This window comes from Mesitornis unicolor, unplaced genomic scaffold, assembly GCF_000695765.1.
Source record: "Mesitornis unicolor isolate BGI_N332 unplaced genomic scaffold, ASM69576v1 scaffold28207, whole genome shotgun sequence".
NCBI lineage: Eukaryota > Metazoa > Chordata > Aves > Mesitornithiformes > Mesitornithidae > Mesitornis > Mesitornis unicolor.
The window spans coordinates 82,471-104,374 of NW_010197574.1; the positions used below are offsets into that span (position 1 = coordinate 82,471).

The 21,904-nt window shown below is 40.6% G+C and overlaps 1 protein-coding gene across 1 annotated transcript in view; it reads right to left on the reverse strand.

The window, feature by feature from the left end:
- Nucleotides 1-1,888, reverse strand: part of XYLT1 (xylosyltransferase I) — a gene marked incomplete at its 5' end in the record, with an annotated part of 61,397 nt that extends 59,509 nt beyond the window's left edge. Inside the window, 2 exons of the mRNA XM_010188844.1 lie at nt 868-1,070; nt 1,716-1,888. Coding sequence (XP_010187146.1) covers nt 868-1,070; nt 1,716-1,888 — 376 coding nt within the window. The remainder of the gene's footprint in view (nt 1-867; nt 1,071-1,715) is intronic.
- Between the last annotated feature and the right edge of the window lie 20,016 nt (nt 1,889-21,904).

Consider the following 21,904-nt stretch of genomic DNA (forward strand, 5'->3'; position numbering starts at 1 on the left):
TTTCCCTCTTCTTGGTAATTCTTAGAGCCTAAAACCAGCAGTTTAAGGACACTTGTTTTTTGGGAGGGTTGAGTCTTTTTTTGGAGAGTTCGGGGTTTTTTTCTTTTCTTTTTAAGGGACTATCTACTTTTGCACAATGTAGTAAACCTTACAGAATGCAGCTGTTGAGTCTGGGTTATGTAAATCCAGAAAGAATATAATTTCACTTAAAATCATGAGCTTTGTCGTGTGGTGGTGTGTGAAGTTCTTTGCCTGACACCATCTGAATATTCAGGCAACAGCTGGTGCTGAAGATATAATTGACTCCTAGCAACTTATTTGTCACTTGTACTATCAATATCCTTCATAGAAAAAGTACTAAAAAAAGGAAGAGGAGAACATTACCTTCACTGAATCTATATTTATACCTTCAACACTTCCTGAGACATCAAATCAAACTGTTGATCAGAGCCCTGGGAGGAAGGAATCTCTCCATGCCCGAGGTTCATTTAGTGAGCTCTGGTACCTTCTGCTACTTTACTCATCCTCTCTTGTAGGTGCCCCTTACTGGAAATAATAACTAAATAGAGCAGCCCCTGCTTCCTCAGTAAAAGTGAAGAACCAGTGCTGTTACCCTGCTCACAGTCACAGTCGCTCCTAGGCAAGCAGCAGACCCCCGAGGGTACAATAATGTGATTGTCTCCTTGGCTAAGGTGTATCTGTCAGACATCAGCCTCACCAAGAGGGGTCTTCTCCTGTAAGACAGAAGAAACTGCTCCGCTGACCTCTGCTTCTTGCAGCACAGCTCACACATGTCATCCCTTATATCCTTCAATACATGTTTCCTTTAGGAACAAAACATGCACATTCTTAAAATACTCGTTGTACCTGATTGGGTAATCAGCAGCACTGAGGTTAATGAAGAAATCCCATGGCCAGTCATTCATTTCCATTAAGTCCCTCATGGTCTGTAGGTAGGTAGACAGAAGACTTGCTCCTCCCCAGATCGTTGCCATTCTCCAAGAAGTGACTCTCACATTTGGGTACTGGTTGGCAAACTGGAGCACTTGCCGGTGCAAGTAATTGGATCGCTTTACAGGAGAAAAAATTAATACACTCAAGTTACTCCGTCCAAAATTGTCACTCACTGTATTCACTAACCACCAACTCTACTTCTTGACTCACTGAGCATTGCTATTGCTTTGCCCTCACTTACTATGGTGCACAACCTGCTTTTTCTAAATACTAATTTGAAAATGTGCAGAGATGCCTGTTTAATTCTTTTTATTAACTACAATAATCACTAATCAGCGCAACTAGCTCTTATTTATAATTTGTCATCAGTAGACCCTGAAGGCCTTTTGTAAAGGAGGTGACTGTTACTACCTCCTTTTTACAGTGTGAAGTAAAGTAACTTGCCCAAGGCACCTTGGGTCAGCTCTCCATCCAGCGGGCCACCACTGACAGTCTCCAACAGCTTATCAATTTCTGTTAACTAAATGTACAACAGACCGACTTGGACAGATACTCATAGACATATAAGGAGAAATGAAAGCTGTTACATAGAGAAGATAACATGAAAGAAAACAAAAAAAGAGGCTCCAAACATATAACAGATGGAGAGACAAAAAGTGACATGCATTCTATGCAGCAGAGGTAAAGAGATGAAGAAGATGACAAAGATGGGTAGACTGACAGATGGCGAGACAGGCAATTTATAATCAGTGATATATTACCTTGTCAACATGAATGTAATAAAAATGGTCTTTATGGTAAATAGCCTTAAACATGCGTTGGAGCTGCCGAGAAGCTCTGCCATGAACAACCAAGACAAATGCGATCCTGACTGGGTTGGCTGGCATGTATTCTACGGAGTCCTCATCCCACTGTACATTGTTGTTGGCTTTGCCTGTTTGAAAACAAAACACAGGACATCTCTGAGTGTATCCACAGGGCAGGGGTGAAGAGAGCAGTACATATTTCACCTTGGCTCTTTCTTCAAAAGCAATTTCTAAGGGGAAGTGAGAACTCACGAGGGGTGCAAGTCTGTATGCCATCAAGACTGCAGGCCCTCACCTCTGTCACCATACAGTGTGATCATCCCATGGGCAGCAGCCACGACAGCCTTTCCCACACAGCCCTGCCTGCATGTCTCAACCTGGACAAGGCTGCATGAACACAGGTGAGTACCCAAATGTTTATGAGTCGGACTGAGCTCTACACACATTTGCATCTTCAAAGGAATCACCTCAAAATTTCTAAGCACTGTTAAAAGTATTTGAAAAAAGGCATGGGCAAATTCACCCCTGTTCCACCAGAAATTAAGCCCCTCATTTATCAGAAGATGTTCGTTCTGTGATCAGCGCAGCTCTGCTGGGATGCTGGTGAAACTCTGCTACTTAACAGCTGCTGAGGATAGTCTTGACTGATAGCAGTTATTTGTAACAGCAGATGTATCCTGGAACATTTAAATGGCAAATGTGCGTATCTTCACTTCTGTACGTAGGAGAGGGGGTCTTACAATCCTATTTAAAATTTATGTTCATTTTTATTTTAATGGAGGAATTTCTGGTCTCCATTTTCTAAAACAAACACCACAGTGTAAGGTTAAGACAGGATGTACTGATTAACAGAAGAGCTGGAGGGAAATTTTTACTCAGGAATTTAAAGTGCTTTGTTTTGGGTTTGTGTAACAGCACTTCAACTCAAAAACCTGAACACAAAGTAGGAAAAACCTGATTCATTCCTCAAACAACCTCTTGAATGCTCCTACCTTGTAAGGATCTTTCTCAACAAAAATTATTTAGGAAGAACCTGAAGTTCTGACTATAAGCAGAACAAGGAAGTAAACTGATCAAAGTGAGTGAGTAAAGATCAAAAAACCCCTCCTGGTCCAATTTTCATCTTGCATATTTCTTTTTTCTTTTATAAACGAAAGGCAGTATCTTTGTCTCAAAAATAACTTAGCTCCCCCTCAAGTTATAATTTTTCTAAGTCCTAAGATCGGAGTTGTTACTTTAGTTTATTTCCTCTAAAAGGTAAATCCATTTGACAATCTTGCAAAGTCTGAACTTCTGATTATGTTGAAAATAAGTATTTAATTATTGGAAATGCATGTGAACATGGTCAGGACTCAAATGTTTATCTTTCAAATAAAGGTTTGGAAATGGGCATGCAAGAGCTGAAACAGCTAAAAGCAGCAGCTACAATCATGTATGAGAACATTAACACGCCTGCCTTCAACCATACACAATATTTTGGCCAAACAGGGTACTTCAAACTGAGTACACACCTATGTTCTCAATAAATAACCAGCTCAGAAAAACTCCCCAACCAGGACAGCAACCACAGCTGGGACAAGATTTTTAACCTGCTTTGTTTGAAAGTGCTGTCTCCTCTGCCCTCCCAGAAGAACAACAGAATTGGGGTTTGCACTCTTTTACAGGAACTACTGATGACCTTTATTTTTTCCTCACCCTCAGAAAAGCTTTTTTTCCCTACCTTCTCAACAAGAGCCTGGTGAGCCAATCAAGCATCCAACTGAGTTAGAGATAAATTGATGCCATTTAGCAGATTCCAGGTGTCCTGGGCAGATATTCATACTGTTAAGAGGTTAGAATCTTCTAACTGACTCAAATTTGAAGGAGACTCAGGAAAGGAACCTCAGCAAACGGGAGTGTAAGAGGTGGATCTTCTGACAGCTAACGAAACTCTCAGGTTTGAAAGAAATGTGAAACCCTGAGGAGCTCCCAGCTCAACTGCCCTCTTTCCAACTTGTCATGGATACTCTGCTCCTTCCTAAAAACACTGAGGAAGGCATCTGGGTAAGTTGTACCCAGATCTTGCACTAGTGCCTTTTGGGTTGCCCCCATTCCCCTCCCACCTCCACGTACCCACCATCATCTCAGGACCTCTTTCACAGCCAGTGGGGACACAACAAGCTTGTGCTAGGTTGCAGGATGGACTTGAGGCTGCCCCTGGGCACAGTTACCAGACAGTGTGATGACAGCCATGAAGTTCACTGCGCCTTCCAAAACATCTCCCACAGTTACTAAAAATACGTGCTCCTATCTGTCTGATTTGATAAAAGGAACAAGAAATAAGACATTTGCCAGGAGTAAAGAGCGAGTGAGCGAAAGGGAAAGTCACTTTCCTGGGTTTTGGAAACTGGAAACGTAAGTTGCTAAAAGTAAACAATACTTAAAGCTTTCTTTTTTGAAATGTATTAATTACAAAACAGAAGTTGGACATAGTAAAAAAAGGCTTTTGCCTAATCCTTGTTGTTGCATCTTTTCCTTATTAAAGGGAGTAGTGTGAACTGAGAAAAAGCAGACAAACTGAAAGTCTGCAGAGCACTGTTTCAGGTTACCTAAACAATTTGATCCCCTTAATTTTACTGAAATTCTCTTGAGTATTACTCAAGAAACCCTGCTTTTAGACAATCACAGGAGAGAGATCCTGCTGGAATGGGAGCAGCACAACCCAGAAAGGGATGGCTTCAACATCTCTCATAACCTTCCCTTCAGGTTTCTCTTCCTCAGCAGTGCTTCCCTAGCACGCTTGCTTTAAGTCAGAAAGAATCTGTTTTTTCCATCGTGGAGGTCCAGGAAAGCTATGTGTGTAAGAGGCGTACCCAGTCTCTGGAATAAGGCTCTCTGTGAGACTATGTAAGGTACTAAAAGGCAGCTATGTGCCTAGCCAGGAACAACACAGATACTGAGCACTGAAGACCCTATGAAGTCCCAGAGGCTCCGAGCCCCATGTAAAACACCATTGCCTCTCTGCAGCCCCTCAAGGAACATCTATCTGTAGTAGTATTGCTCATAAATTAATGCGACTTTATTGCCCCCAGTTGTATTCAGACTACCTATCAGGAAATTTCTACCCTTAACTTTAAATGGGACACAAACAACTTAAATGGTATCCCTTTAAAAAAAAACTCCACCACTAATTGAATCAGACTTGGATGAATAGCATTGAAATATTAGAAAAAAGCTTAAATTTAATTTCTTCTGTCATTTTCAGTTTGTTCATTATGGTCATTTGCCTATGCTCAGTTCTGCTGTTTCTCCTGTGTGGCTGATGAGCTTCCCAATGCGCGTGCTTAGGCCTCCTGCACAGCAACAGGGACAGAAACAGACTGTGACAGAAAGAAAATGTGCTTGCAAGGAGAACTGACAGTGGAATGAAGGGCAATTGCAATTGCTAAAACAACCAATTTTTCTTTTAAACTGCTTTGATTTCAAGCTGATGATGTCCCATCAATGGACTCAAATATTTTTAGTGGTTTTCACTACATTTTTGGATGCCTCTCTTCTGAAATTAGTGGCTTTCTACAATGATATGTAGAAGGTGAGGAGAATTTAAAATAGCCCTATTGTGGGTCTTTTTTTTTAAACTAGCTTGCTTTCAATACCCACACTATAATTTATCTGGCAATTATTGAGAATAAAATCCTCCCAAATTTTCATCTGAAATGCCACCTCACTTCATCGGATTTCTCTAATAAATTCCTGTAGTGACTTATTTTCCTTTCTGCTATTTTCCTACCCTAACCTCTTTTTCCACATGTTCCTTCCTTGTTTCTCTTTTAGGCTCAGGTTTTTATAGTCCCATTTTCCACCTGCATACTATTATGGCTTCTTTAATCTAATCCTATTCTTGCCTGCCTGGAATTTCATGAAGGTAAGAATGTTCTATTTTTTCCATATGTCAGAATATCTGCTACTTCTGTTCTGTACTGCTACTTCCTTGGTTTTAGTCCGTGGCTGATTAGCACGCTCTATTTTGCAGACTATGCCACTGATAAAGAACCCACCTGGTTTGCAAATAAGATAAAATTGGCAGGAAAAATTCAACTGAGTATCTCTACCAAAAAATACAGTAGGACTTCTGTGATTCTGTGACTTCAGAGCTGTATAAACCATGCCAAGATTTGAATAGCCCTAACCACCGCATGTCTGTAAAACTTTTCATGCAAATGCATTCCAAAGTCTTGCATACCATATTAATGGCCCATCTCTCACATAGGAGCACAGCCCCTTCTGGGTGTTAGGACAGAAGACACAGAAGATGTACCAGATGGTTTCACTTAACATCATACCATTCAGTAGTGATAAAAATGTAAAAAGGAATTCAAGGCAACACTTGCATTCGATAGCTACTCCAGTGCCATCACCACATTGCCATTTGCCACATGCACTAAAGCTCACAGCGGGTGCTAATTTAAGTGGCCTCCACCCTCAGCCACTTCAGTTGAACAAAAAATAGTCCCGAACAGCCCTTGACAATATTTCTACCTCTCTTCACTTTTCTCCTGCTCCCCCATCAGGCACAGAGGAGTCCCGGGCAGCTCCCTTCCTCCGCAGCACTCCCTACACTCAGCCTTCACTAACACTTGTCACCTCTCCACGTTCACTGCCTGCCTTTCTGAGAAAAATGAGTTAAGCCAAGACAGGAGAATTCCCATCTTCTCCTGCTCCAGTTGCTTGGGGCAATCTCAGCGGGCCTGGAGCTGCACCCCATTTCACCTAGAAAGCTTCTCTGAGCATGCATGAATCCAGATTCATCCCCCATTTCTAACTGCTGTTAGTGTCAGCAATGCCTGTCAAGTGAACTTCCCATTTAAGGAATTCTCTTTTTCTACCGTAAGAGCAGATTGCTCTTTGATAATGTAAAAAGCCCACGATGTTAATACAAGGTAATACAAAAGCCCTGAAAAATAGTACGTAACACTTGCATCTTGTGCACACAGCTCTAGTCTTGGAAATAGCTTTGCATGCATGAGTGAGTGGGGAGAGCGAATGGAGACAGCGAATGGAGTAACCTTTTTACTGCGTTTGGTGCTAGTAACACAGTAGCTCTGGCCTGGAAGCAGGAGGACTTACACTTCCTTAAAGTTTGTCATTTCATCATGCAATGGAAACAGTGGATAGAAGAGTGACTTCTCATACTGCCTTGCTGCAGAGAAACTGCCACATGGAACCTCAAAAGAACTGGCAGCGCTGACCCAGCTCATAACAAACATTTCCTAACCCTTGTAGCAAACCAGATTTATTTTGCTATCCTACACTGAAGAAAAATTGTGGCATTTTGCTCTCTGACCAAATGTCTTTCAAAACTTACTGAGAAAAGTGAAAGTTGCCTTTCTGGCTTCCTGCTCAAAGCGTGACAGGACTGACATCAACACGTGTTAGCATGAAAACCCATGCCTATTTTTGCAGGTAACAGGAGAATCTCAGCTCTGGTGCAATTTCAACTTGCATTTTCTGGAGCCCAGAGAAATCAATATTCATAGTTAAAGAGTTTAACCTTCAACTATTGTAATATTACTAAATGCTAGAATAATAAACATAGTACAATAATTTTCTTATTTGCTGTGGTGCCACATTATGCTCACTCATCCACTAATATAACTCAGAGCCAAACTGCGAATCTTTTACTTCTGTTGATAACTAATGAGATCATCAAACTTCTCTTGCAGCATGAAGCAATCTTTTAATTAATTTTGTGAGCCATATCATTTTTTGTTAATCAATCCACCGACTTCTATTCTCAGCTTGGTATTGTTCTGCCTGTTCAACAGAATACCTGTGTGCAGAGACGCTGCTGACTTCATCTGAACACAGCCATGTGTGTGCGCCCTGCCTTGATAGCACGAATCAATGGATAGAGGACATCATAAGAGTTACTGCTATGTAGTTCAGCGCAGTATTTACTGCTATTACATCCATAAATGCAATCAGAAGCCCTGTCATTATAGCGGGAGTACGAGCCATAATCACTTTGAAGAGGCAGAGCTCTGCAGTCCCTACTTAAACTCGCAGGAGCAGCCCCATTCCCTTCAATGCAGCAGCCAGCTGAGTGGTAGCTGCTGAACTCAGATTTCCACTATAAACTCCTTCTTTGCAATTGCTCACAACTCATAACAACACAGCAGGCTGAAAATTTCCAGGTTTGGCTTTTGTCTGAAAGTGTTTTCCATTTTGGTTAGAGCAAAAAAAGAATTGCCTTGTTTAAATGGCAACAAGACTTAAAAAAACCCCCCAAACATTTCTTTACCTAGAAAACACAATTTTTGTAACAGACCTAGTGATAGATGGAGTTACACAAAAACAACAAAAAATTTCACTGAGCAATTTACCAGTGAGCCACCAGGATCTGATGAAAAGTCTTTGTCTGAGGGCTTGATAATAGCAAAATTTATCAGGACATATCCAGAACTCTTGCTAGAGTTAAGGCCCAATGATCCATTACAGCAAGTGCCTCATTTGCCATCAGGCTGCAGAAGGGATGTTCTGTCTTCCCACAGTACCCTCTAGCAAAGACACCTTGCACAGGCAAGGCAATTCCTGAAGCACAGCATGCGTTAATCATACTTAGATGAAAAAGCAATTTTTCCTATGCCAGAACCTAGAAAACTATATTTAGCAACATCAATCCTAACTTTGGGATGCCAATTTTCACCTCCAGTCTAGGAAATGATTCATTTGTTTACAAGGTAGCTCTTGCAGACACCTTTACTCAAAGAGAAGATTTTAGGTAAGCACTGACTTTTTTTTTAAATTATTATTACTACTTATATGTAAAATGCTCACTGGTCTGTTCACAGATCCCTCTGGCAAATAAGGGTATTCACCAAAGAGTGAGCTCAGCAGCATGTGCAATTCTGGTGCATGTGTACACTGACAACTGAGTGGCCACCCAGAGCTCTGCATCGCAGACATGTCCTGCTCGCTGTGAGGCCACCGCCCGCGTTCCTGTGCCTCTGAGACACGGCAAGAGCCGATGGTGTTCAGTATCTCAGGGACTCAGCATCTTTGCGTATCAGCTGAACCCAGCACATCCACCTCTGAGGTCACAGAGGGGCTGGGTTTCACCTCTAGCCAAACCAACCAAGTTTCTGATGAAGACAATTAACATGACTGGTCATACGTGTGGCTTCTTTCAGTAGGTTTTAACTTGCTCAGCAAAGTAAGACAGATGAAATCAGCTGAGAAAATCTTCTGTGCAACTGTCCCCTGTGCACAGGGATTTGAGAGGGATGCATGTGGTTTACAAAGTGAAATGTTGCTGGTTATGTTCTGTAGATATCCTTAAAATTGCTGTTTCCCATACTTCAGCTAGTGTTGAGCACTAGAATTTCAGAAATCACGCTGCTATTGAAAAGTGGATATTCAATTAGTTTTGCAGTAATGTTTTATCTCAGCAGCCCCACTCTAGTATTTTTCATTCTCAGACTCTATCATGAATTACAGAAGCAATTTATGATCCTCTGTAAGTTCATATGATCAAGCAACCAATAAGCAAAAATCAATGCAAGGTAGGCAGGAAGTAGCAAGACATGATTTACAAGCACTCAATGACTAGTCCATTTAACATTAAAGAGACAGATTTCAGTAATGTTCTTTCCATGCTGAGAAGAAGCCCTGGTTTGGAACAAAGGGGCTGCTGATGTGGGCATTTTGAGTCTGCTTTAATCATTTCAGAGGGTGACAGTATAAACTTAGGGCAGCCAGAGGAGCAGAGTCATTGCCTTATAGCTGGACAATTCCCTTCAGGAGATCACTGTGTGTTTCTCTACAGTGAGTCTGTGAACTGATCAGCAGCTCTACATCCCTGCAGAATTCCACATAAAAAGGGAGGCTTACTGTCCTTACAGATTTGGGTTGAGTTCTGCTGCAACCTCTGTGCTGGAGAGATTTCTACCCTGTCTATGAATAGAAAAATGAAGTGTTTTGTTGTCCCACTGCTACAGCCGTTTAACATTTGTGTTGCATGCACCACTTCCAAGAGTCACTGAAGAACCCACTGGGGCAAGTATTGTTCACTAAGCAAATCCAGAAATATACCCTGCACCAGAAAACTTTATGGACATTTTTCACATGATTCGAAGGATTAATGGTAAAGGGAGAAATCTAGGAAGCTTGAGAACAAAGACAGAAATCTTTTGTATCACAAAACACGTGAAAGCAGTTGGGATAACAAAGGACTCTTCAAAATCAGTCTCAGTACAGGACTTCACGTTATGTGTGTGTGCTGCAACAGTGCATTTATATCCATATAATTTCAAACAAAACCAGGGAGCATTTGGTTTGAGGCAGCCTGTCATATTTCACACAAAAACTCTGCATTGTCTTGCACTCAGTCTTGAGTACTTATTTAAACCATTTTTATGATTTGCAAATGACCGATTAATTCTCAGATACCGCTATACTGCACTTGCAACACACACACAACTTAATTTACTATGATACTTCTCTAGGCAGGCCAATAACCTCAGTAACAACCTTCCTCTTCTGACTATTCTAATTATGAAAATGGTAGCATTCCTGGGAGACAAATCTCAATTATTTGTAGTCTTGCTGGAGTGTGTTAGCCAAGCATTTTCTCCCTTTTCCTACTGACTCTCATGAATAAATAAATAACACTCAAAAGCAACAGTAAATTAATTAATGTTGAATTAGAATGAATTTCCTAATAATAATATTTATCATCTCAATTAACAGCCAATTAGCGCATCATGATCAGTGTTATTAGGATGAATACAAAATGCCTTTTAAGGGAACATTAGGTAATTTTTACTATATTCAGTGACATTGCTGGACTTTAAAGAGGTAATATAAAGCAGATTTAACAACAGACACAAATATTCCTTGCAAAGACTATTCACTCCTCTCATACCTTATATGTTAGGTTTGATTTAACATTTGGGAGGTAACACACTTGAAAACCACCAAAAAGAGAAAGACCCCTATTCACAGGTACTTGAACCATAACAGCTCTAAGAAAATGCTCTAATAAAAAGAGATGTTTTCAGCTTGGCTCTCAGGAGTAACCAGCAGCCCATTTAGAGTGGGATCCCCAGTTCAGAGTAAAAACTTGAGGAGCCCAACCAGCTTAATTACCAAAACCAAGAATAATTCCTGAATGCGCCAGCTCTGCAACAATACACTCAAGACAAAAGAAAAAAAGCGGTCCTGTCTTCTACGGTAAATGTCTACAGTGTAAAGGTTTTTTCAGTGTGTGAAGCCACGCTCCTCTCCCAGCAAGCTCACTGCGGGGCAGACACCTCATTCAGGTCTCGCGGCCCAAGAGCTGATTCCCGGCCAGCAGTGTCACTCCCAGGTAAACCTTGTGCTCATCAGGAGGGGAGAGGTTACAAAAAGAAAAAACGTAGCGAAAGGGTTGAGATGAGGCACGTGTTTAGATATCTTACCCACCACTGATTGCTGCTAAGGGTGATCCTTCAACAGTCCAAAACTGGTGAGAAGAGGAATTCATCAGATGAAGTAAGTCATCCCACCACTCCCAAGAAAACTGATGATGCAAACCCAAACCTTTAAAAAACCTAATCCACTATTTGCATTTTCTGGACACAGCTACAGCCACACCAACAGCACTACAGCTTCTACAAGACCAGCACTGTGGTGCTGAGAGGTACCCAGTTGCCCAGGGCAGCTTGCTTTGCTGGTACATGCTATGGGCCACCAGCACATCTTGCACAGGGAGCTGCCTGCAGCCCCCTGCCCCTCTGGTCAGTGACAGTGGCAAGATTCACACTGCCCAAGTGCAGCAGCGTAATTTAGGTGCCTAATTTAACACATCGCTCCTTTCTGCTGACAGACTCAGGTTTCTCCAAGGCAATAGTGGTGGACCACATGGACATCAGCATCCTCCTGGCACAGTACAGCTGTTACTTGGAGACATGGGTGATGGAAGCCCTTAGGTGCTTCTGGGTCCTGCAGTGTGCCCTAGGGGCACCTATGAGACAGTCGTCTACTGATTTACACAGCCTGAGTAACACATCAGAGGATGCCAGCCACTACAGATGGATTAATATCCCAACCTGGACACCAGTGTCAGGCTCATCATCATTCATGTTAAAACCAACAATGGGCTTAGCAGTCAACTCTGCCCTACACTGAAGCACTTCACTTCCTTCCCTGCTGGAGAAGCCTTTAGATATCCTATGCAGTACAAGAAGAAAGCATAGAAAATGTCCCTGTTTCAGTTCAGACTTTCTATTCTGACTCAAACCATCAGCAAGTTTAATTCTCCAAGGAAAAGGAACTTGAAAGCCAACTAGTTACTACAGAGCAACCAAGGCATACATTAAACCAGGAAGTATCAATATCAACATAACAAATCCCAAGCGTAACAGAGATAGAGCCCTATCAAGGGTCACACCACAAATCTGCATTTGAAATGGCCTCTGTTGAGATCAGTGCCTGTTTTGTGTTTTGCGGTGTGTTTGGACACTGGCACATCTGTAACCTTTACTCCATCTCTTCCTGCCATGCTTACAGCAGGAATAATCAATACAGAATGAAAACATAGTTAAAAGAAGACTCCACCTCACATAACCTCCCAGGAGATATTTATATACTGCTGAGACTACTAAGATATGAATAGGTAGATAAAAGCATGTTTGTTACCTGCCTGATCAATGTCTTCCTTCCCGTTCTGTTTTACTGTGCTGTCATCTTTCAAGTCATATGTAAAGTATCTTTTCCCCAGATATTCTTAGCAAATGAATAGTTAATCATTATAATCAGTTGGTGCAAGGCCAGGGCCAAGTTAATTTATACCATACGAGGATCTGGTCTGCTAACTCAAAATTAATCCTTCCTTTGAGATTCTCATTACATCTGTCTCCTATTTTGTGAATGCAGAATTGGAAGGACAGAGTCTGCCTTTATTCTGTGCCCAAGATAATGATGAACATAATATTGGAAACAGACCAAAAAAGTCAAGACTTCCACAGGTTTTTACACAGCTAGTTTGAAAAAGGTCTGGTCAGGTACCGAGAATAAAGACTGACATTAGCAAAAGCAAAAATAAACCTGCAAACCTGTGCTTTGTGTCCATATGCTGTAAAATGTGAAAGTTTAGCCTTGCGTTTTAGCTGGCACTAGTTGCACTGCAAGTGAAATTAATAGGAATTTCACAATAGAGTCAAAAGAAAGAGAAAAGATAAATACCACATCTCTGAGCAGATTCACTCCAAAGCTGTCAGGCTTTGCTTCCTCTGCATCTCTTTGAATTAAGCTTTATGGATTTCAAAAGCTACAGAGCTGGGACACAGCTGAGTGCTTTTAAGAATCTAACACTGAGGCAGCAAAAGAAGTGTGAGACATCAGATTCATGTCTGTCTGTGTAGCATAAATACATATATGCCTTGTGCATGTATATACACACTGTATATGCTGGTAAGTTAGTTAAAAAATAATTGGAATTGACTATTTAAACTAAAACACCACACCTAAAAAACTAGCTTCCCACAGAAACGCAGTTTCTGCGTGCAGAGTATACATTTTTTACCATGCGTGCTGACACATAGCTATTGCCAAATACCCCTTATGTCAAATGATACTGGTAAAGCCATGGTTTTCCCAAGTGACCAGAATCAAATCTCCTCCCTGACAAGAGAGCTGCACAAGCGTGGCCATTCCATTTCTGCAGGCTTTTTCCCCTGTAGCACCTGTGGTTTCTTGATACCTCTGGTCAGCAAACCCAGCACGATACGGGGACATTGGCTTCAGCATTAGCAGATTCACTTCCAGCTCTGCACATCTCAAGGCTCAGCTCAGCTGGTATCCCAGCAAGACCAGGCCATTTTCAGCCTCCCTGCTTTAAGTCCCCCAGCTGCCACTCACTGCTTAAAGGTTTCTCAGGTGACAAAGTCCTTCTGATGAGCAGAAGTGGGGACCATTAGACAGGAATCAGAGCACTAAATACTTTTCAAAGATCCACGCCTTCCCTTAATATTGGCATTCATCTATCTGATCATTCTACTTTTCTCCATATTACGTGCATTAAATGAGGTAATTCTGTGTAATTCCAATTGCTAAAGAAGTACATAACCTTGCCTTGTCCACCTCACGGTCCCCCTATAAAGTACTTCTTATTTGTACACCTGAATAGTAACACAATTATATTACCATTGACCAGCTCTTGTACTTCAAGAAAGCTTGCTACCATGTGTACTACTTAAAAGGATGAGCGTGAATAATTTTACCCAACACAGAAGAAAAAGAGGCTCAATCTTCTCTAGTATGTTACTTGTCAGACAGAGGAATGCAACATAATTATATTGTGACATTTCCAACAACAAATAGATTCTACTGTAAGCAATTAACACTGGCTCCTTTGGCAGACTTCAAAAGACCACTCATATGGTATGCTAAGTTACAAGAACATTTGAATAATAAATACCATCACTCTATTTTAGCTAGATTTTAACATATATGGATAGGTCAAAACAAATGAGAAACAGATGGATGTTAATTCTTGCACAGGCCACCTTTATACTGCAAAATTGTTCATTAATAAGGGAAATGTTCAGGAAGTTAAAATGCACATTTTTAGGAAAACCAAGCACCAGTAAGTACTCTGGATCTAATTAAAATAGAGAATTTTGGCCTGCGCGCTGCATATTACAGCCTACGTCTCTCTTTCTGGAGATGGGAAAGGTAGGGCTGAGCTCTCCTTCCTGGCTGGAATGCTTTCTAGAAGCTGCTTCTGATCAAGAGGGATTAGTAAAGATGGTTTAAGAAGAAAAATCACTGAGCATTAATCCTCTAAACATTTCATAGCCAGCGTATCTTTAATACAATCCTTCTAATCCAATTAGGGTGCCTTGAAAATCATATCTTGAATTCCATGCTTCATTGTGATCGGGTCTGTGCGAGTGAAACATCCAGTTACAAGACAGCTGCTAAACGCCTTCTCCGCTCCCCAGCCCGTGCTCCACCGCAGCCAAACCCCAGCACTGCCCGCTCCCAGGCTGACTCCAGCGCTCAGCCCCAGCAGCAGCGAACACGCGTGCCCGAATGCTTTACTCAGGGCGAGCATTCCCAGCCATTTCAAAAGCAAGCCTGCCGCACAGAAGAGATACTTTAAGTATTCAAATCTCTTTCATTCATAAACATATGTAATTAAATAAGCATGAGAGGATGAAGACATAATTTTAACTCCCTATTTCACATCTGAATATCAGTTACTCAGGAACATCACTAATAAGCAGTGAGTGGACTACAGCCTTAGTGGGTTGGGTATGGACACTGGCCTTTGAACATTCATCCCTATGAACCAATGGGGAAAACAATTCCTAACACAATGTTTCTGCAAGCAAGGAACAAATTATTACTCATTAACTGATCTGGACTTTTTAAACGTTCTCACAAGGATGTATATTCACACTTACATTTACAGGCAAAGAACAGAATGAAACAGTGTAGTCTTGTTGCTAAAATAAAGGAGTTGCACTCTATTACTCCATCACGGTATAAAAGGATCCCATTAACATACCACTAGAGGAAAACAAAGAAAAATCAAATTGCTGGCAAAGGAAATTGTTCAACAAAAGCAAAATAAAGTGATTTTTCAGTTTTGCTGTTAAAAAAACACAATGTGCAGAAAAATGTCATTTTATTGACTAAATAAGTTACTGGCTGCTGTTAAAAGCATCTAGGGAAAATCTGTATATGAAATACATTCTTGCAATAATAACACTATTTATAAACCAGAGCTATACATTTCCTTCAGATTTTAACAAGACTATAATGCTCATGGATGTCAAGGAGCTGCTTAAACACTAACTTGTAGAAGAGTCCGCTCAATACCGCAGAAGACGAATATGCAATGTTTAAAATAAAAAAAAATAATGCTGACCTTTTACAAACAAAAATAATAATAGATACTGTTCCTAAAATTATTTCAGCTCTGCTCCTCAAAGTCTGTCTTCCCATTCTGCAACTCTCCCCTTCATGTTAGCTGTCAGAGGCTCTAAATTTGGCACCAAGCACTTTCCATTTACCGCAATTGGGACTGATCCCGTCCTTTCCACACTGCCGCCGTGAGCTGGCAGCATCTTAGCAGGACCTTGGCTTCAAGGAGACTACTTGTGCGCAGCTTACCCCACACCACTGAATTTGGGGAGTTTGGCACAAGTGGGCATGATGTATTAGCGTGGATCGCTAGCAATGATTTAACGGTGCAGCACACTATGAGATAGGGCACACGTCCAAGTAGATATGCATTTTAATTAGGTAAAGCAAGCGCTAAAAAATGCTTTGAAGCTCTGGATATAATTCAGTAGCATTGGCTTCCAAGATAATTATTTTTTTTCCTGCCACCTGCTCACTCATACACAATATTTATTTGACCACCCTTATCACAAGGGGAGGCTTAAAAGAAAAAAAAAAAGCTTGCATTCAGATGTAATTCAGTTCCTTCTCCTCTAAAAAGATGGAGCCCCAAACTAAACAAATTCATTCACAACTTGGCATTTATGGTACAGTAGGACATAAAAATCATCAACTGGCAGCAAAACTGCTAAGCAAAACTAATTTAGGAGATGAAAAAGTGTGAAACAAAAACATCTCACAGATTGTAAATTGACATGTTTATTTAAAAAAAGAGACCAGGGAAAACAAGAAATACTGGCAGAGCATAGCAGTAACAAGTGAAAGACTCCCTGGCTGTCAGCTGGTTAAAGCCTGTCATTAACTGCAGGCTCCCGGACTGAAGTTGAAGTCCTTTGCAGCCCTCAGACTCTCAGCACCTGAATGATAGCAACTAAATCTGCATGTAGGGGTTGTTAAGCCAGTCCTGCTCATAACTAATATTCTGAGCATCTCCAGAAGAGGAGGATGAGAAGGCGGAGGGGGGAAGACAAACAGGAAAAAAGCCTCAACAGGTTTGTTGCAGAAAGAGTTATACACTTCATTTCTGCAAGGGTAGGATCAGTAAGGACGCCAACACGAGCACCTCAAGTACTGAAAGGTACAAAAGGACAGCACTGGAGAATCAGGAATCACTGAGGTCCCCAGTTATAGCAAGGTCTCCAATTACTATCATAGCTGCTGCTGCTGCAAACACTTCTGTGTGGCCGTGGACTATCAGGAATTCATTCTTCTCAGAGCTTGAAAGCTAAACCCCCCCCTCCCAAAATTATTTTTAATTATAGCTAAGAATAGATACTACTTTTTAAGGTAAGGAGCTAGTTAAAGAGTAGTAGCAACATAAGTCTTTTCTGCTCATCTGCTAAATTCATTTCAGTCCTTCTCCTGCCATGTAGCAGGAGTCACCCATCGGAAATCAATGGAGAATTGACAGTGTAAAATTAGTATAAAAAAAGAATTAGCATGTCTGAAACAAATTCTGCTCAGTTTGCTCGTATTCTAGCTCTGAACAATCCTTGATCTATATAAATGCAGATTAACTTTGAGCTTCCTTAACAATCCCCCGTTTTAGCTAAAAGAATAAAATACAACTGAACTGCAATTTCCTTCAAATATAATTTCTTTTGCAATATAGTTATTTTGACACCAAAAGAATGATGAAAAATCTCTTCATATTAGCTCACAAGACAGCATTGCTAGAAGGAGAACGGTTCATCCATACACCACTCTCTCCCTTCCTTCTGTGAGACTGGCAGGACAGAGCCCATCACTGGCCCCAACTACAACTGAGTCATTTTTGAGGATCAGTGACACCTCCTTCCAAAAAACTGCTCCCTACTACTCTGAGCACCTGGGTCCCACCACACTCACTTGAAGTGCTAGAAGACTGCAGATCTCAGTAATACCATAAAAAATATGGCTAGAGCAGCCTGTTGAGAATGCTTAGAAGAGTTTTCAGTGGTACGTAAATTGTTTTTTTTCCCGGGTAAAGTTGTGACTCCTTAGCGGATTCTGCCCGTGCCTCCTTTTACAACAGCTGGTTTAGCTGTAACCTTGCTTTAAAACATGTAGCTAAATTGTATTCATACCTAAGCAGCTTGAGTATTTATTTCTATAGTCAGAATAAAGTCTTTTTTTTTCACATTATAGAATCATAGATTATCTTGAGTTGGAAGGGATCCATCAGGATCATCGATTCCAACTCCCTGCTCCTCACGGGACTGCCTAAAACTGAACCGTATGACCAGGAGCACCATCCGTACTCCAACAGGCATTTACTGCAGAACACCCAGTGCCAGCCCACCTGGCTATAAAACAACCTGCAGTGTGCAGACTGCGCTGCCTACTCGAGGACTGCACAGAACAATTTATTGAAAACACTGCATCTAAATCTTAAGGTTAAGAAGCAAGCTTTATATTTCCTATCAAAGCCAGGTTACTATTTAACTATTCTAGTTTATTAATGTTAAACAATTCCTTCCTATGTTTACATTCGATTTAATGGTACCGCTTATCATCAACTGAAAGAAGTTTTTAATATTGCCACCGAAGTTCCATGTTAAAAGAAGAAACCCATAGAAAATATACCTCTAAAGCAGTGCTTCTAGAAATTTCCTCAGAAGGAAGTATTTTAGAATACTTCAGAATATTATTTTAGAATATGTAAAGTAAAAAGAAAAAGCATTTTGCCTACCATCCTGACATTACTGTCACAGTAACTATCATCTTAACGTAAAAACACTTTTAAATTCTGGAATGACTCTGTGTAAACTAATTCAGAAGTCAACTAGTATGGAAAGAGTTAACAATATGAAATAATGAAAAAGCATTTTAAAATAACAATTACACCTGACACTATAATTACATTGCCCTAGTGTATAATCCCAAAAGGACACAGAGACCTTTTGCCAAAGGTGATTTGAGTGTTAATATGAAACCCAACGTGTGCTCATTTTAATTACATATGTGCCTGCTGAGAACATATGATGGAGTCCAAAAAGCTAATTCATTGTCAGCGTGACAGCAGGAACTATTATTAAATCTTGCACATCAAGTAAATTTTCCAGATTACCAATTACCACACAAAATCAGGACTCATTGCAAATGTGGTAATCAGCATGGAAGTAAAATGTGAACAAAATATTGCTAAATAGAGCTCAACTCTGACCCAGCAGTAGGTATAGGAAATCTCCAAATAGTTTGTCCTTTCTCTTCAAAAGCAGTGGTGTTCAGCTCGTCCAACTCCAGCACCACTTACACCAGGTTTGCACTGACTTGCACCGTGTTGATCCTCACCAGCACTGTAATAACGTGGCAACACTGCTATCTATAACACTCGTCAGTTAAAGTACACGCTTCAATTGCTAATACTCTTTAGCAATCTATAAGAGCAGTTCAAAGCAGATTTTTTTTTTCCTTTTTATACTTAGCCTTAAATTTTCTGCATTTCAAAGATATCACTGAGTATTTTTGTGTTCTCTTCTGATAAGTCCCTGACAGGTTTCTGCCACCAAAACCATGTTAGGAGTCAGTTTATACCTCTCAATGCACACCAGAATACTAACGTGCATTTTGATTTAATTATGGACATATTCATGTCAGTATTTTCTAAAGAAAGTGCCTGGAGTATGAAGAGGAGAACCCAGCATCTATGCACACCAACAAGCTAACCCTGGGGAAACAAGACATAAACACAATTTTGAAGGCAGCAGAGACCCAGCCAATACTTCTAACTGCATCTTTACCTGCCTTTTTGTTGCTTTACTGATGCACTATTAATTAACAACTAGTGAACCTTCCCAACAGAGCATTTTAAATAACAGTTGAATTTCTTTATGGATGATTATAAATCATTAAAGTATGCCTGCATGTTCAAAGCAATAAACAAATCCAGGTAGGGAGTCTGAACTGCTGGGGAAACTGCTCTTTGAAGCTTGACGTTTTAGGGATGCTAAATGCCTACTGTGTAGTATTACACAATTTCCAGTCTAGCTTAATCCAATTAATCTGAAGAAACGTAGGATTTTCTATGTTTTGCCTCAGCATAGGCAAATGCTGTTTGAAAGGAAGACGATGGCATCTTAGAAAAGCTGCAGGGTCGGTTAGGTTCACTGCTTTATCCAAATGAAGCGATGCCAATTTAGGCTAGCTAACAATTGTAATTTTTAGTTCTCAACTACGATAATGAAAAGAAAATTGTCAAATGACATTATTTCTACTCAGTATTTATGCAAAGGATGAAATACGTTTCATCAGCTTTGAAATGTGTTATTCAGGAATGATGGAAAGTTTTCACGTTCTGCCTGAATTCTGGACAAAGCCTGAAGGTTTATTTAGGGCAGCTTTGTGCCATTGCAGCTGAATAGTTTTAGATACAGGTTGAAATAAATTTGTAATGCTTAAAGCTGAAAACTGATGTGGAGGTCCTATTTATCCATAAGATATTTTCTTCCATCTCCACCTCAAAAAATAAAAAGCCTCCTCAACATCCAAAGAAAAATCCAGTATTAGCATTCAACAATATCATCATCTTTAAGGCAGAAAGGAACTTGCCCTTCCCATTCACTCTTCACTACGTTCAGCTACCATCTGAACAAGGAATTTATTGTTTTGCCTATTGACCGTGCTTAGTATTTCTTTCTAGTGTATAAAGTGGAACATAAACAGCAAAAGAGCAGCTTCAGCTGTGCTTACCGATCCTATTGTCTCCTTTATAGACAAATAAACCAGGCCCTTGCCATATAACATTTGGTAAATGAGGAAAAAATAATAAATTATCTATACTGTTTTCTGGACAAAGCAACATAAAATCATTAAACTGTTCTTAGGCAAACTCTAACCATGCAGGGCAGAGCACAAGCGCACCAAGGCTCCATGGGGGCTGTTTCAGAGGCCATTTGCATGGGAGCTATCTTACCCACTAGCTCTGAGGCACAAAGCCAAATACCACTCCATGGTTTTGTTTCCAGCTCTTCAAAGGCCATATGTTTCTGTTCTACTGATTCACCACGTACCCTCTGTACCCTGAGCACAGATCAGTCAAAGGTAGGGCCAGTCATCTGGAGCAGAGCCCCGATGCACCTAGGCAGGCAAAGCACCTGTGGCCCTTCTGTTCTCTTCTCTTTGCCTCCCAGAGGGGTGAATGAGCCCACCCCACAGATTACTGGAAGGGTCTGTGTGTGTCCTCTGAGGACAGCCCGCACGTGAATGTCAGCTCACCCCATTCTGCTCAGTCCTGGTGAAGTTTTACTCATCTTTCATAGCAAACAGAATTTGCTCTCACTTCCCCAGATAAATTACTACTAGACTTTTCCTTTCTAATATTTCTTTCTGTCTTCTCATCTTAATTCTTCTGGTTTACGGCTCAGTCCTTCCTCAGGGACTCACAGCAAATAGAAAGAATACTATCTTTCCTACTTTTAGATATTAAGATGGATCATTATTCCTTCTGATATGTTAGAAGATATTTATCAGTTTGAATTATGAGGCCTTTCTAACTGTGAAGATTTAAACATCGATTTAATGCCAATTTAAAGACTCCTAAAAGTGTAGGAGATTGCATTAGATAAATAATTTAACAATAAAAGGTATATCACTGCAGACATTATTGCAACCTTCCACCAATCAATCACCATTTTCCATGTTTATCCAATTTTCATCTCAAGGCTCTGTATATCAAATTGCCCAGGCATATACTACTCAACCGAAATAACTTAATCATTTAATAAAATTGCATAGCTATTAAAATTCTCTAATATCAAGATAGCTGACATTATGTTAAATATTTACTTCAATTCCATGGGGTAATAAATTCTGACTTAAATCCAATCTTTCATGGCTAGCTGATTCATAATGAAAAATTACTGTTTTGCCACTTTACCTTAGGAAATTTACTGTGGAAACTAACACAGCACCAGGCAGTCTTTGAAAAATATTATAATTAAAAACACAGTTCCCTTCCCAGCCACCATGAAACAAAGGGAATAGATTTGTTTTGGTGCAAAAGTATCAGATATGCTAATAGCTACCAGATCAAGAGAGAAAGTTACTCTCGTGCTTTTCCCAGGTCTCTAATGCAGAAGCAATCAACTGATGATACACTGCACAGCTGACTCCTCTTGCAGCAGACATCAGCCAGCGGCCATCACACCCAAGTTCCTGTACCAGGTCAAGGCTGCTGAGCTGAACAGATAAAACTGGAGGGGAAACACCGCAGAAAGCCTTTCCTCCAATTTCAT